Source organism: Chrysochloris asiatica, unplaced genomic scaffold (assembly GCF_000296735.1).
Source record: "Chrysochloris asiatica unplaced genomic scaffold, ChrAsi1.0 scaffold00053, whole genome shotgun sequence".
Taxonomy (NCBI): Eukaryota; Metazoa; Chordata; class Mammalia; order Afrosoricida; family Chrysochloridae; genus Chrysochloris; species Chrysochloris asiatica.
In genome coordinates, this window is record NW_006408571.1 from 11,655,209 (window position 1) to 11,671,114 (window position 15,906).

Here is a 15,906-nt window from a genome sequence, read left to right on the forward strand (position 1 = left end):
ACACTACCAGAGCTCCTTATTTACTTGTATATACTTACTGAAATTTAATATACTAAGTATACATGTATATACTTATTAATTTATATAGTACCATGTTTACCTTCACATGATAAAGTGAATTGTATTTGTGATACAAAAGTTAATTTCATCTAGGAAAACTGGTATATTAAAAGTGTAAATGAAATAAAAGAATGTGATTTAAATAAAAAGTTCAACATATCGTTTGCATTTCTTCACTTAGTGCTTTATAATTACTTGTTTGGGCTTATGACTGTCGATATTCTTTTTGATATTCTTGGTTTCTTCAAAACATTGAATTTGATGTAATGCACTTTATAGTTCTCAGAACTGCTGACTGGATAGTTGGAGGGCAGAGGTTTGCAGCAGTAAAAAGTGGTTTACATTAAGGTACTGCATCACGACAGGAAATGAAAGACCAAAATCTCAGAAAACAGTGCACTCTTGGACACCTTGGAGGCCGGTGGGATACTGAAAAGGGAAGCGCCCTAATATCAGGACCAAGGACCCCGAGGCCTTGGTGGGCAGCAGGACCTGGTGTGAGAAGTGGGGTCCGCGCTGGGACCGCTGAGAAGTACTCTCACTTGGAAGGCAGGTGTCCGAGGCTGCGCCCAGCAGGACTCCGCTTTCGCTCCCGTGGGTCCAAGGCTCCTGAGCGCCGGCAGCCCGCCACGGAGCCCGCTCTCGGGCCACCTGTTCAGGTTGGGCACTGACCTTGCTGCAGACGGCCCGGCTGGCGCAGTCCGCGCGCCGCATTGCCGGTCGCTGGAGGGGGAAGCCCATTGATACCTGGGTGGGAGGACAGCGGGTGGGAGCTGGGCCGTCGCCCTCCCGCAGCCCCTCAGCGCCAGCTGAGCCCGGAGGTGCAGCAACGAGGCGCTGAGCGCGCCCACCAGCCCACCGAGGGCGCCTGGCGCGGGCTCACGCGCCGCAGTCGCGCGCGGCAGGGAGCAGGGAGGGTGTGTGTGTTTCGGGCTCGCGCGCCGCCGCCTCAGCCTGCTGCTCCGCCCGCGCCGCCTGCTCCCAGCGCTCGGCCGCAGCACGCCGGCCCACCGAGCGGCCGAGGGCGGCGCGGGGCCCGCAGTGTAGAGCCCGCCTGTCCCGGACCCGCGTCCCACTCTCCAGAGGCAACTGGTTGGTTACCTGTATTAGATTACAGTGCTGTTCTTAAGGCACACGCTTCTAGAAGATTTACAAATCTGTTACCTTCACAAACATTCATATACAAATCCAGGACAGATAGAGGTGATGTATTTTAGAGTTTTCAGTTTGTACTTTAGGCCATCTGTTTTCCTAAGGGCCAGAACCCAGTGTCACCGGGTTCATATCATAACTGCAGGGGACTCTTATCATTGTGGTTGTGGAAACTGGCAGCTGTCTCTGAGGTTAGAGAATCACCAATAGCTACTGTATTGGTTTCCTGTTCTTATCCCTGCTAGCCTTGACTCACTTTTCAGGCTCCACCACTAGGTAAGCACGGTGGATATGATGAGTTGGTGACTATCATTTTTAGAAACAAGTTCTGAAGATTCAGTCTGATAAGCCCCTTTGGCCCACTTTGAACTCGAGAAAGGCATTGTGATGGTAATTAAATAAACCCTTTGTTTTCTCCAATCATCTTTGCATTTATTCAACAGAGATTTATTGAGTGCTGCTTCTTTGTAAGGCAATGGGAACTATGTAGATTGTTCCTCTTTCCTTAGCTCAAAGAAAATCAGGAGCTTTCGTTTTCTACCTGCTAAAGCTGATTTTGATAACTTTCCCTTGTTCCCTTTTCTGAGTTTTACTTTACTATTTCCTGGGAAGGAGTTCTGGTGTGGATAATGCGCTAGACTGCAAGGTCAGCGGGGAAATCCTATACAGGGTGGCTATGAGTCAGAACTGACTCCAAGGCACTTAACAACAACAACATTGCCTGGAAAAGAACCTTGATGTGGGCTGTAGGATAGCACTGGACTGCTAACTGTAAGACCAGCCTTAGAAACTCAGCTGCCACTCTCAGAAAGCCTATACAGGATTGCATAGTTCCTGATCTTTATAGAGAGCTGAGGAGACAGGCCTTCCTGGATGCCTTCTCTTTCCTTGTTTGTTTTTTTTTTACATAGCTCCTGCTATGTAAGGAACTTTCTTTCTCTTTTGCCTGCACTTGCTATTGTAGATAATCCCACTACACTTTAAGAAAATGCTTTACAAAGTATGAGTTTGTCTTACCCATGCACGTTCCAAGCTGCTCATATACCAGGGAACTTCAAAAGTTCATAAAGAAATTCCAGTATCTTCACCAACTTTTGAAGCCCCCTTATATGCCTTGCTGCCTGACAAACACATTAAGACACACTTCCTTTGCTTTCATGGCTACAACAGTGTATTACCACTGTTGTATAACTAAGTATGGAGTCCTGGTATGGTGCTGTGGGCTAATGCATTGGACTGAGAAGTCGGTTTGAACCACAAAATTGGTGGTTCAAGCTCCCCAGCCACTCTTTGGAAAACCTATACAGGGTCAGTATGGGTCGGACCAACTCAACAACATTTAACAACAAACCAGATAACAAAGTATAGGAGTCCTGGTGGTATAGTGGGTTAACCACAAGGTCAGCAGTTCAAACCCACCAGTCACTCCCTGGGAGAAACATGAGGCAATCTGTTCCATAAAGATTTAAGCTACAGAACCCCCAGAGCAGTAATATTCTGCCTTATAGCGTTGTTGTTGTTGTTAAGTGCCATCAAGTCGGTTCTGACCAATAGCAACCCTGTATAGGGTTTCTGAAGAGAAGCTGGTGAGCTTGAACCGCTGATCTTGCAGTTCAGACCAACCTTGCAGTCCAGCACATTATCCCACAGTGCCACACCAGGACTCCTGTAGGGTTCCTGTGGGTCAAAATGGATTGGATGGCAGTGGGTAGATGGACAATAACAAAGTATTGCTTTATTTTATTTATAAGACAAATATATTGCTGCATAATAAAGTTCCACAAACTTGGTGGCTTAAAATAACACACTTTCAAAAAATGTTGCTGTTGTTAAGTGCCATCAAGTCAGTTCAGACCCAGAGCAACCCTATATAGGGTTTCCAAGGAGCAACTGGTGAGCTTGAACTTCTGACCTTGTAATTCAAACGAACTTTGCAGTCCAGTGCATTAACCCACAATGCCACACCAGGACACCTTTTTAAAATGTGGGGGCTTCAAAAAGTTCGTGAAAAAATTCCACTACCTTTTAATTCCATTTTCCCACAATTTTTTTTTTTACTTTTTTTGGTGTGTGGATTGAATGAAAATCTACAGGGCAGATCATCAATTTTACATTCAACAAATCATACACCTTGTTTCATTACAATGATTATAATCCCCTCCATGTACCATCAGTTAACAGGAGTTATCTGTGGCCTTAATACTTAGATGGATGTGTATTTTGGTATTTTTTACGCTTTCTGATTGCCTCCAGGTAGATGTGATCAGGAAATGAGACTCCCTTTTCACTCTTCCTGAGAAATTTCAAGATGTCACTATTGGTCATTGTGATGTAACTCAGGATGTAATTTTTGACCCTATTTCCTTTTTAGTATGCCTGTCTCTCTCCACAATCCCTGTTCAGGCTTTTTTCCTAGTGATAAACAGTTCAAGGCCGGCTGTAGCCATTTTGCATTGCCGTTTGGTTTTCAGTGAAAACTGTCACTTTAAGTTTCGAGGAGATCTGTGCGCATGTGTAGTAGATCCATTCAGGGGTGGCGGTGGGGTGTCCACTTGTTCAGGCATCCCCTCTAGTCACCAGAATGGAGGTGCACAGACAGCGAAAGACCAATGAATAGATTAAAAAAAAAAAGAACGTCCACACCTTTATCGCTACGGTTCTGTACGGCGTCTGTGGCTGCTCTGATCCTTCCCCCATTTGGTCTTGCCCAAGATGGTGGCTCCAGGAGTAGCTGAGCATCTTGAATTAGAAGGCTATGGATTTCTTGCTTCTGCTACCAATTCTCTTAGCTGTATGCCTTCCAACCTTCTATATATTCCTTTTATGTGTTCAGAGTTCTGGGACCATCCCCTGAGCCTGCTTGGTCTAGTATTCTGTGTTGTTGCTGACAGAACTCCTCACTGCACTTCCACCCGATCCACCATCTTGTTTGGTCCTCCTCCCACAAACTTTTTAAAGTCCCCTCTTACAATACTTTCATGGGCATGGCTTAGCTTGTGGTGGTTGTTAGGTGCTTTCACGCCAGCTCCAACTCACAACAACCCTATGTAGAACATAACAAAGCACTGCCCAATCCTGCACCATCCTCACAATTGGTGCTATATTTGAGATCACCGTTGCATCCACTGCATCAATCCATCTTATTGAGAGTCTTCCTCTTTTCACTTCAAGGCAGATTTCTTCATTTTGTAGGCAGTTCATGGTATAGTTGATATTCATCACTAATGCCATAATTCAATGCATCAGTTCTTCTGAGGATTTGGCTTTGTCCTTTGCTTATGGTCTCACAAGGCTTTAATTAAGGTGGTGGCTGGGCTGCAGTCTCATCTGGAGGCTTGGCTGTGGAATAATCCACTTCAAATCTTACTCAGATTTTGGGCATAATTCACTTCTTACCTTCGTGAGGTATAATTGTTGCACTTTAAAGTACTGCTGGTGAGTGGGAGATGCACAAAACACCCAAACTTGCAGATAGTACCCTTTTGACCTAGCTTCAATGGCTTGATGATCAGAACTTGACTAGAGGAAGATTAAGAAATTTGATAAAGGAAACAACTGTAAATTGCTACAATTTGATTAACTTGACCCATATTTATGGATGTATTAGCTCAAAATACCAACTGAGAGGGAAGGAATCTTCACATCAAAGATAAAACCTATCCCTTCTGTACGTAGGGTTGATAGGAATGGATAATTTAGACATTGGCTATCTAAAATGAGGGGATGGAGGCACTATAAAGGCATGAAGTGGCTGGCTTACAAGTTTTCAAGAGGGAGTTTAGTTTCGGAGTGTACTGGGGAAGGTAGAGTCCCCACTGAATGGTCTTCATCTTGTCTAGATGGGTCTGGTGAAAGGAGATGGAGATAAGATTCTTATGATTCAATAGTGAATAATTGTTATTATGACTAATTGTGATTGTCACAACTGTAAAGGTAGAATTTTTGTAACATAAAGGGAGTAGTTAATAAGGAACAGAAGGATCACCAAGGGAGAAGAGCACGAGCAGAATGCAGGACCCTATCCAGAGAAGCAGTGACATCAGAGATGGAGGCAGAGATGAGGACATGGAGAGAGAGAGCAGTTGAGGACTCTAGACTCACGGACAGAGAAAGGCTGTATGCTGGAGGCCAGGAGGCATACTTGCAGAATGAGCCCTTTGGTGATTAAATGATTATATATTCCTGAGTGTTTTTGTGTACATCAAAACAAACAAACAAACAGAGAATAGAAGCATATACTGTTGAATGATGATGCATGGAGGGGATTGTAATCATTGCAATAAAATGAAATACAATAGCATGAGTAAAAAACAGATGCTCTCCAATGTAAACTATCACTCAATTCACAATAAAAGCTTTTGACGGGGGGTGGAAGGGAGTAAGCACTGCTAGTTGAGAATCATCTCTGGAAATAGGGTTGGAGTTGGGGTTAAGGTTGACAAGGATGAGATTGCGGTTAACATTAAAATTTGGGCTTGTTGTTGTGTTGTGAAGTGCTGTTGAGTCGGATCCAACTGATAGCAATCATGTATAGGGTTTCCAAGGAGCAGCTGGTGAACTTGAACCATAGACTTTGTAGTTCAAACGGCATTGCAGTCTGGCACATTAACCCACAGCACCACACCAGGACTCCAAAAAATTTGGGCTAGAGCTCCACATATAGTCATGCTATATACTACAGTCTCCCTCTTGGGGACCCAGGGCTTTGCTCCCTGAAAGTACCCTTAGCAGAGTGTGTCTGTCTGGTTGTTTTTCCCTTGGTGTCTGTATCTACTGTGTTGAAGGGGCCAGGACTTTAAAAGGATGAATCCAAAACTGTCCCTATTAAAGAACAAGCAACGGAACTGAAACCAGAGTTTGGAAGACAGAGAAGCCAGGTCTGAGGTGGCCTAGGTGGCTTTGGAGGAAAGAGACTTTGAAGGATAGGTTTGGACTAAATTTTGTGTTTGTGGGTCTGCAATATGGGTGTATCTGCTATGTGTGCAAGTGTGCCTTTGTATGTGCATATGTGTTTGTGCCTGTCTATGTAGGTGTGTTCTCCTGGATGTGTCTTTGTATATTCTGTAGTCTTTCTTTCTGTGTGGCACCCTTGGTTCTATGTCTTTCTCTTTATGTACATGTGTAACTGGTTGTCTGTGTGTCCATGTGTTATTGACTGGGTGTGTGAGATTCTAGTCTAGCCTCTCTCTTTACCCCTCCCCACCACTGATGTACCCCAGCTGCTATCAGTATTTACTGCAAATATAGGCGGCCTTTCCCGCAGTCTGCATTCCCCTGGGACAGCCTCTCTGCCCAGGGTCTGCCCCTGTGGCCTCTCTACAAGTTTGACCTTGGGGTTGATATACTCTGGAAATCCCCCCAGCATGCTCCTTGTCTGGCCATGGGTCCAGAAAAGTTATGGTGGAGGAGAGAGACTATTGCAGGGAAGAGGGGATGTTGGCAGCAACCATCCCATCTTCTGGAAACATATCTCCCTTTGGCACCTTCCCAGGCCCCCTTTCTCCCCTATGCTCTCATGCAGACTGAAGTATTTAAGGGTCTGACCTTACCGTCTCTGTGCGTGAGAATGGACATCTCTTCACAAGAGCAGCCAGATCTGTAAGGGATCTGGTAGTATCTCCCAGGACCTTACCTGTGTGCATGGTACCTTTTCCTTTCTCCTCACTTCAACTCAAGGTTGTCTGTGCTTTTCTAACTCTGAAGCGGACATGGGAACCATTCTTGTCCTTCATTTCATGACATCCCTGGCCAACACCATGGGCACTAGACCTTGATGGCCAATTAATCTGGAGAGACTCAGCATCTCTCTCATGCAGGAAGCAGGATCTCAGTGGGGTCTCACCCTCTCCCCCCTGTGCACAGTGCTTTTTGCTGTCCATGAATTTACTGGGATGAGCAGCAGACACAGTACCAAATGAGGCAGGCATGGTACCTGTCCTCAAAGACTCAAACTAATAGGAAGGATGCTATTTGGAGAAGGCAGTTTTCTCTTACTGCTGTTAGTCCCCTAAATTACATTGACAGAATTCTGAAGTACCCATATACAGCCCAAAGGGAGGGATCTAGAAGGTCAAAGCTATTCACCATAATATTACCTTAAAGGTCCAGAGGTGATCTCAAAAGATCCTGAGTAAGCAGTGATGTATTTCTAGCATCTACTATCAATTTTTGGAGTTTGTGCCCTGCCATGAAGCTGGTATTTTGTTCTAATTTAACTCTTGATCTCTTGGGGGAGGATTAAAGTAGGGTTGTGCTAGGTTTATGGAATATGATGAACAAGGTTTTATTCCCTCAACAACATCCTGCTTGGCTCCATAGGCTCTCACACCCTGTCTCTGAACTCAAAGTCCTGAAGGTCTTGGTCCAGCTCATCTCACTGTGCCCTAACCCTTTGGCATGGGACTGGTCAGCATCATGAGCCCAGTCAGGATTGAGGCAGGGAAGAACCTGTTCTACCCTATCAGGATGTGTGCACACTAACCCTGGCTTCCCACCTGATGTTGCTGTGACCCTTTTGAATCACTTCCCTTCACTCTGGCCTTTCTCTCTTCTTTCACTGTTCCATAGCTCTCTTCTCAAATTCTATCAGACAGGGAGGATGTGCCTGCCACAAGACCTCCCTTGATCTCCTTTGGGAATCCATTAGGAAAACACCCAGAGAATATCGGCTTGTGCCTACCTTCTCTGGGAACCACACTAGGGGCAGGGTCCCCATCCTTTAGGTACAGAATTCCCAATCAAAACAGGGACATATCTAGGCTTCTTCCCATCCTGGTTTTTCTGCAGTCCGTGGACAAATTGTGCTAAGCACTACGATCCTAGAGAGGAAGAGTTTCCAGCCACCACAGCCTGATTTGATGAGATGGTGAGTGATCCTGAATTTCTTTAGAAGTCAGTGAGGCAGGGGCATCCCACAGTCCCACATATCACATCATAGGGAGTGACACCATTTCCTGTCTTGGCTTCTCTGTAGTAGGACAGAGGAGGATACAGGGATGGCATCTTCTGAAGGGTACCAAGCAGTCAACACAGTAGGCTATCCCACATGCTTTAGTTCTATTTGTTCCCCAAATCTCTTTCCAGGCACAAAACTCCTTGACTCCTGAACACTAGAAGAGTATACTTGTCCTGTTTCATGTTCATTTTCTTTCTCAGGCTCATGAAGTTTTCTTACTTACCTCCCTCCACCAAGAACACTCATGCTATATGTAGGTGGACTCTCTGCTCTGGACTTTATTAAAATGCAAAAATCCTACAACTTTTCTTCCTTATGTTCTGGTCAAGAACTGTCCCAAGAATTCATACTACCACTTACGGTTTTTCCCTTCCTGCCTCCTTCCCTACCAGCCCTTGGAGCTTGGGAACAAAACCGTTTTCACCTCCTTCTCTGATCTTCATTTTAGGAGGCATTCCTTCCATAGAGCTGAGAGTCAATGGAGGCAGGAAACAGGGAACAGAGCCATAGTAGGTTCCCAGTTTGGGAGAAAGATCCTCCAACAGGGAGCAGAGAGGATAAATTCTATATTTTGGCTTGACATCTGTTATACTGCTTTGGCAAATCATAAGAGCACTCCCTGAAAAACCTTCCTCCAGATTATAGGCATTTATATGTATCAGTCATAAATGAAAGATTTTTGCCTACAGGTGGACCAACAATGCATTTCATACTACTCCTTCTTATATTATTGTCATGTAGTTCTGGTCATCATGAGGAGTTATGATTGAGTTCCAGCCTGACCCTTACCCTCAGTGCACCTTAGACAAAGGCCCTGTCTGCTCTGCTCAAGTCCCCTTATCCAGTCCAGGGTGGAGCAGGGAGGAGTTATGTGGAATGATAACGTTTCTGAATAATTGATTTAAGCTTATTCTCTAATGGAAAGAACTATGTACGTCCCCACCATGCCCTAACACTTTAACACACCACAAAGAGACAAGAGGAGGCCTACAGGCAGCTTTTTCTGTAGATATATATTTGGGCTATGCTTTGCCCAACCCCCTACTTTAATAAAAATGACAAGAAGTGCAGGGATTTGGTAGCTCTTCTTCTTGGAGAGACCCATGTCTCCTGAGGTGAGGGTTAGAACCCAGGTTGGGTTCCCTTGCTGAATGGCACAAGCCACTGGAGAAGAGGTGGCCCCGGTGAGAGGTTAATGGAATTTGACCACAGTGGTGCCGGAACTGATTGTCCCGGGCCCCTCTGTTTCTCAGCAGGAGGAGATTGCGCTTTGGGATCCCCATTGTCTTCTCTATTCTAGCTTGCCCCTTAGGGTCCTTGGCTGGGACTAGGCTCTTAATGTTTTCTCTTGTTTTAGTCACTTTCTCTGTTTGTGAGAACATGGTTCTTCATCCTTAGCTTTGGGATTAATACAATACAGGAAGTGTTTCATTCTATTTATTAAGCCTGATTATGGAGGGCTAGGTCTCTTATGAGTATGGGCTATTCTCACCTGCCTCTGTGTATATCATCCTGCAAAATTTTACCCAGCTAAGGCTTACACTGAATTGCCCTTGTTGTTAAGTGCTGTTGAATCGGTTCTGACCCATAGCAACCCTGTATTGGATTTCCAAGAAGTAACTGACCTTGTGGTTTAACCACTGACCTTGTGGTTCAAACCGACAGTGCAGTCCAGTGCATTAACCCCAGTGTCACAAGTGAGCAACAAAGGCTGGCCCTGTGAAGTCTGGGGCACCACAGGTTGAGCAGTCCCAGAAATCCTTACTGGTTCTGTGTTGAAACTTGGTTGATTGTCTTGCAGGTCATTCTCACATTCTTCCCTCTCAGGGGTTCCTGGAGGTTGTTGTTGTTGTTAAGTACCATGGAGTCCGTTCCGACTCATAGTGACCCTGCACCAAGATTTCCGAGGCTGTAAATCTTTACGGGAGCAGAATGCCTCATCTTTTTCCAGCGGAACAGCTGGTAGTTTCAAACTGCCAACCTTCAGGTTAGCAGCCCAATTCATAACCACTACGCTACCACAATCCTGGAGGTAGCTCTGGAAAATTCAGCAGATAAAAATGCTGAATTGATGAAAGTGGGATTCTGCTAACAGGAGGCAGCAATGTCAAAACCATAGCCACTTTTCCAGGGAACTCGGGGTGTCCTCTTCAGAGATGCCTCTGCTGGCCTCTGGTTTTCAGCATGGTATCTATTTTCTATGGTTGAAGGGAATCGAAACCTTGGATCCATCCCTTTTTCCATGGTCCCCTACTGGTTTGGATTTCTCTGGATGTTCTTTCTTCTCTGCCAGCATGGGTACTTGGGCTGAGTCATTGTTCTTGCCAGGGCCTTGGAACTCAGCTTACCAGGCCTTCTCCAGCCAGGGGCTGTTCACCCTGGCTTCCACCTAAATATAAAACACCTGTGCTCTCAGATCTTGGCAACCCAGTGGGCAGAAACAGAAGCTCTGGAGTTAGCTTATGGCTCTGCAGAGCTGCCTTGAGCTTGGTGGTCAACTGTTGGCTTTTTTTTTTTTTTTTTTAAAGCGAACCCACTTTGGATCTAGGGCCTGTGGAATGTTTGGTGGGATGGGATGGGGAGTTCATGGAGCAATGCTTATCCTTGGTTAATTAGACTCCCTAGAGCGTCATGCATTGGTATGTTCTCTGAGACAGCTACAGGAGGTCCTTAGACTCCCTTGCTTTTAAGGAAATTCCCAACAGTATTTCTAGGATCTTTTTCCTCAGATGGAAATTTAATTTGGTCAAGATGGGTGCTGTCAATGAGTGTAGAATATCTGTCTGACCTCCTAGAGATGCTGTCTCCACTGTTTCCTCCCCGTGTGCTTCAGTCTCATTGCTCTCCTTAAAGGCTGATCCTGGACTTAAACATTGCTCTTCACATGCAATCATCTGGGTCAGAGGCTTTGTTGAGATTTTGCTAAATATAACCATTATCTTTGCAGATTGGTTAGTGATAACTGGCACCATGGCCTTAGAGAGAGCTACAGGCAGCTGTGCCAGGAAGGCCAAATACTTGTGCCATAAAGTAGTCTCCAGTTTCTCAATGGCTTTCTTGACCAGGGATTAGAATAGCTTAGTGTGCTCAATGACAGCACCTGGTGACGTCTGCTGCTGCTGATCAATGGCTGTTGCCATCCATGGCACAACTTTCTGATATAGGTCAGGACCAGTGACTGCCTGAAGCTCTAGGGTCTTGCTTTCGGAATGTAGGGGAAGGAAAGCACTGCCAGGCTGCCAGGAATTCTGCAGTTCACCAGCTGCTGCTCAGAAACCCTATACAGGGTTGTTATGGGTAGGAACTGAATCGACAGCACTTAACAAAAATAACAGGAGATAAATACATGGTCAAGGACAGTGTGTTGGTTGAGCTGTCAACATTTGGAGCCTTTGTAGCTTGGCAGAATTGTTTTGGTATAAGTGAGCAAGCATGGTATGGAGAGTGACACAGGAGACAAGGTGATTTAGAATAGGTCAATACCCCATTGACTTCTGCGGCTAAAGTTTGGGGGAAGAGTCACCTTGTCCAAGGCAAGGGCTGCTGATCAGCAGGAGGCCAGAACAACTGGATGGACTACTTGATCTTCTGGAGCAGGCCCCAGTGATGGTAAATCAACTTCCTTTGTAGGTGGAATTCTAGCTGTGTTCATGCAGATCCGGGAAGAAGAGTAGTTCCCTAGTGAGAACTGAGATGAGCTTTCTTGATTAGGAATTTTCCATGATCTTAAGAGATTGGGCTGTGTCCAATCTTCATGGGGCTCTGGGCATGCTGAGATCTTTGGAAAACAGCTGGAAAGGCCCCCTAAGCTGGAGCTGCCTGTGTAGTTGGTGCCACTCCAAGGATTCACATTTGGTCAGAGTCAGAAATGGGAAATTGATTTAGATTTGTTGATGGTTGGGTGGAGAGACCCAATACAAGGTAGATGGGGAAGAAGGTGGACCTGACTGAGATAGATTATTAGGCAAAAGGGGAAAGTAGGAGAACTCATTTAAGAGAAAAGAAACATTCAAGGAGGGGAAAAGGAGTGTTCAAGGAGGACTGCAACATGCTTCTGTTAATGGAGAGGCCTTGAGAGCCCATGATGGTGGCAACTAGGAACTCATTGTGGGTCAGAAGTTCTTGAAGAGTCTGTCCCCTAGTTTTGTATAGAGTCCATTTAGGATTTTAAGGGCTGGAGAGAGCAAAACCAAAGCCAGTGACAGCTTTGTTCAGGGTCCATCAAGAACCTTTTAGAAACTGAGAAGGCCTGGATGGATGGGACAAGCATACATGAACCCCAGGTATTATGGGAAATGTTCCCAATTGTTTCAACATTAGAGATATCATTTATGATAAAATGAACAGGTTAGCTATTGCTAGGCTGATATAACATTGTTGTTGTTGTTGTTGCTATTAGGTGCCATCCAGTTGGTTCTGACTCAGAGAGACCTTATGTACAACAGAACAAAACACTGACCAGTCCTGCATAATCCTCACAATCATCAAGCTTGAGCCCATAGCTGCTGCCACTGTGCCAATCCATCTTGTTTGAGGGTCTTTCTCTTTTTCACTGACCCTCCGCTTCACCTAGCATGAATTCCTTCCCCAGGGACTGGTCCCTCCTAATAATGTGTCCGAAGTGTAAGAGACAAAGTCTAGCTGTGCTGGTTTCTAAAGAGCATTTTGGCTGTGCCATAAACTGCTCAGAGATTTCTTTACAGGTCTTCAGAGTCTTCTCTCCTGAAAATGTATCCACTTTTTTACATGGACATCAAGAACTATAAGGACTGAATAGGAAAAAGCCAAAGCCAAAACCAGAGGATTTGAGGGGTTCTGGCAGTGACAGCTGCTTTGTTCTGGGCCCAATATGAACCATTCAGAATCTGAGAAGGCATGGATGGATGGATGGGATGGGAATACATGAACCCCAGGTATTGTGGGAAATGGTACACATTTTTTTCAACACTGACATTAAAAGGATCATTCTTTATTTTTTTAAAAAGTTTTTATTGTGTTTTGAGTGAGTGAAGGCTTACAGGGCAGATCTCCAGTTTTACATTCAGCAAATATTGTAATGATTATAAGCCCCTTAACCAACAGTATTTACCTCTATTATCTTTATTTTTTACTTTTTATTTTTTTATGTACACATACCACATTGTAGAGTCCTGGTGTGGCACTGTGAGTTAATGCGCCAGACTGAAAAGCTGTTTGAACTGCAAGGTTGGAGATTCAAGCTCACCAGCTGTTCCTCGGAAACTCTATACAGGGTCGCTGTTGGCCGGAATCAACTCGACGGCACTTAACAACAACAACAACAACAACAACAACAACAACAACAACAGCAACCACATTGTAAATATATATTCATTTAAATGTCCAAAGGGCACATTTTGCAAACCAGCCTCCTGTCCACAGGCACGCTGCTTTTCTCTGTCCATGGGCCTTTAAGTCCACTGCTCCTCTGTCTCTCTATTCCATCACCTCTGCTACCATCTCTGTTGTCACTTGACTAGTTAGGATCTCTCGCTCCTCTCATGCTCTTCCCTCTTGATGGTCCTAGGGTCCCCTGTTCCTGAAATGATAGATTAACTGCTCCTTCCTTTTAGTTGCATCTCTTCTACATTTACAGTTGTGACAATTGCCATCAGACCTGAAAACAATTGGATAAAAATTCTATCCCCCTCATCACCAGACCCATCTGGACAAGAGGAAAAATATCCAATAGGGTTTCTGTCTTACTCCCCTTGTTCTGACACTAAGCACCCTCATGAAAGTTTGTAAGTTAGCCACTTTGTGCCTTTTTAGCCCCCCAGTTTTAGTCACCAAAGACTAAGTTGCCCATCCCTATCAACCCAGTATACTGAAGAGACATGCTTGATCCTTGGTATGAAGAATCCTTCCCTATTCAATTGAGATTTGGGGCAGCTTCATCCATAATCAAGAGTCCAACTGATCAGGTTATAGCAATTTATACTTGCTCCCTGTATCATACTTCTTTATCTTCATCTAATCGAACTCTTGTTGGCAATTCATCCACGCTCAGCCAAATGGGTACTGTCTTCGAGTCTGGGAGTTCTCGCATGCATGCCCCTTTGCAGACCAGCAGGAAGACCCCCCCAACAAGATGAACTGGCAAAGTGGCAGCATCAATGGGGTCAAGCATAACAACGACTGTTTCATTATATTGTGCATAGGGTCGCTATGAGTTGGAACCAATTTGATGGCACCTAACAAGAACAACAACAGACTATCAAACATGGCAAACACACACACACACAAACAATAGAGAATAAAATAGATGGCTGGGACATACTAAAAATTAGAAATGCATGTGCATCAACAGATTTTACCAGAAGAGTAAAAAGGGAACCCACAGAGTGGAAAAAATTTTTTTTGCAATGACATATCAGACAAGGGACTAATCTCTAAAATTTATAGGAAGCCACAATACCTCTATAAGAAAAAGACGACACAATTAAAAAATGGGCACAGGACATGAATAGATACTTCACCAAGGAAGACATTCAGGCAGCAAACAAACATAAAAAGAAATGTTCAGAATCATTAGACATTGTTGTTGTTATTGTTAAGTGCCATCAAGTCGATTTCAACCCATAGCAACCCTGTATAGGGTTTCCAAGGAGCAGCCAGTGAGCTTGAACCACTGACCTTGCTGTTCAAATGGCTTTGCAGTCTGGCGTATTAGACATTAGAGAGATGCAAATAAAAACAACAATGAGATACCGTCTCACACCAGCAGTAACAGTGAAGTTAAAAAAAGCAGAGGACAACAAATGCTGGTGAGGGTGTGGAGAGACTGGAACCCTCGTACATTGCTGGTGGGACTACAAATTTGTTCAACCTCTCTGGCAAATGATATGGTACTTCCTCAGAAAGTTGGAAATAGAAATACCTTATGATCCAGCAATTCCTCTACTTGGTATATTATCTTTCATTGAACCAATACCATATCTGTTTTGACCATTGTGGCCCTGTGTAAGTTTTGAAGTCAGGAAGTGAGAGGCCGAGGTCTCTTTCTCTTCCAAATAAAGTTTGTGATCATTTTTGCCATCTCTTCAAAGAATGTTGTTGAAATCTTGATTGGGATTGTATTGTATTTGCAATTGCTTTGGCTAGTATTAACATTTTCACAATATTAAGCCTTCCTATCCATGAGCATGGTATATTCTTCCATTTTTGTAAATCTCTTTTGGTTTATGTTTGATTGTGTTTTTTATATAGGTCTTTTGTTTCTCTGATTAGATTTATTCCTAAATATTTCATACTCTGGGTGGCTATCATAAATGGTATTTTTTTCCTTATTTCCTCTTCAAGACTGTAGTATATAGGAATCCAACTGATTTTTGTATGTTGATCTTGTACCCTGCCACTTTGCTGAATCGGCCAATGATTTCCAGTATTTTTTTTGCTAAGTCTTTGGGATTTTCTATGTGTAGGATCATTATCATCTACAAATAGAAAGAGTTGTACTTCTTTTTTGCCAATATGGATACCTTTAATCTCCTTTCTTGCCTTATAGCTCTGGCTAAGACTGCCAACACAATATTGAGTAGGAATGGTGATAAAGGGCATCCTTGTCTGGTTCCAGTTTGCAAAAAGAAAGCTTTCAGTTTGTCTCCATTGAGAGTGCTATTGGCTTTTGGTTTTGTATATATGCTCTTAATTATGTTGAGGAATTTCCCTTCAATTCCTACTTTGTTGAGTGTTTTTATCAGGAATGGATGTTGGATTTT

At 44.2% G+C, this 15,906-nt stretch overlaps 1 protein-coding gene across 1 annotated transcript in view; it reads right to left on the bottom strand.

Moving 5' to 3' along the window:
- Nucleotides 1-939: 939 nt before the first annotated feature.
- The window catches only part of LOC102812519 (protein FAM205A-like), a 74,189-nt gene continuing 59,222 nt past the window's right edge, over nucleotides 940-15,906 (bottom strand). The window contains exon 6 of the mRNA XM_006863167.1: nucleotides 940-1,161. Within this exon, the coding sequence (XP_006863229.1) occupies nucleotides 940-1,161 (222 nt within the window). The remainder of the gene's footprint in view (nucleotides 1,162-15,906) is intronic.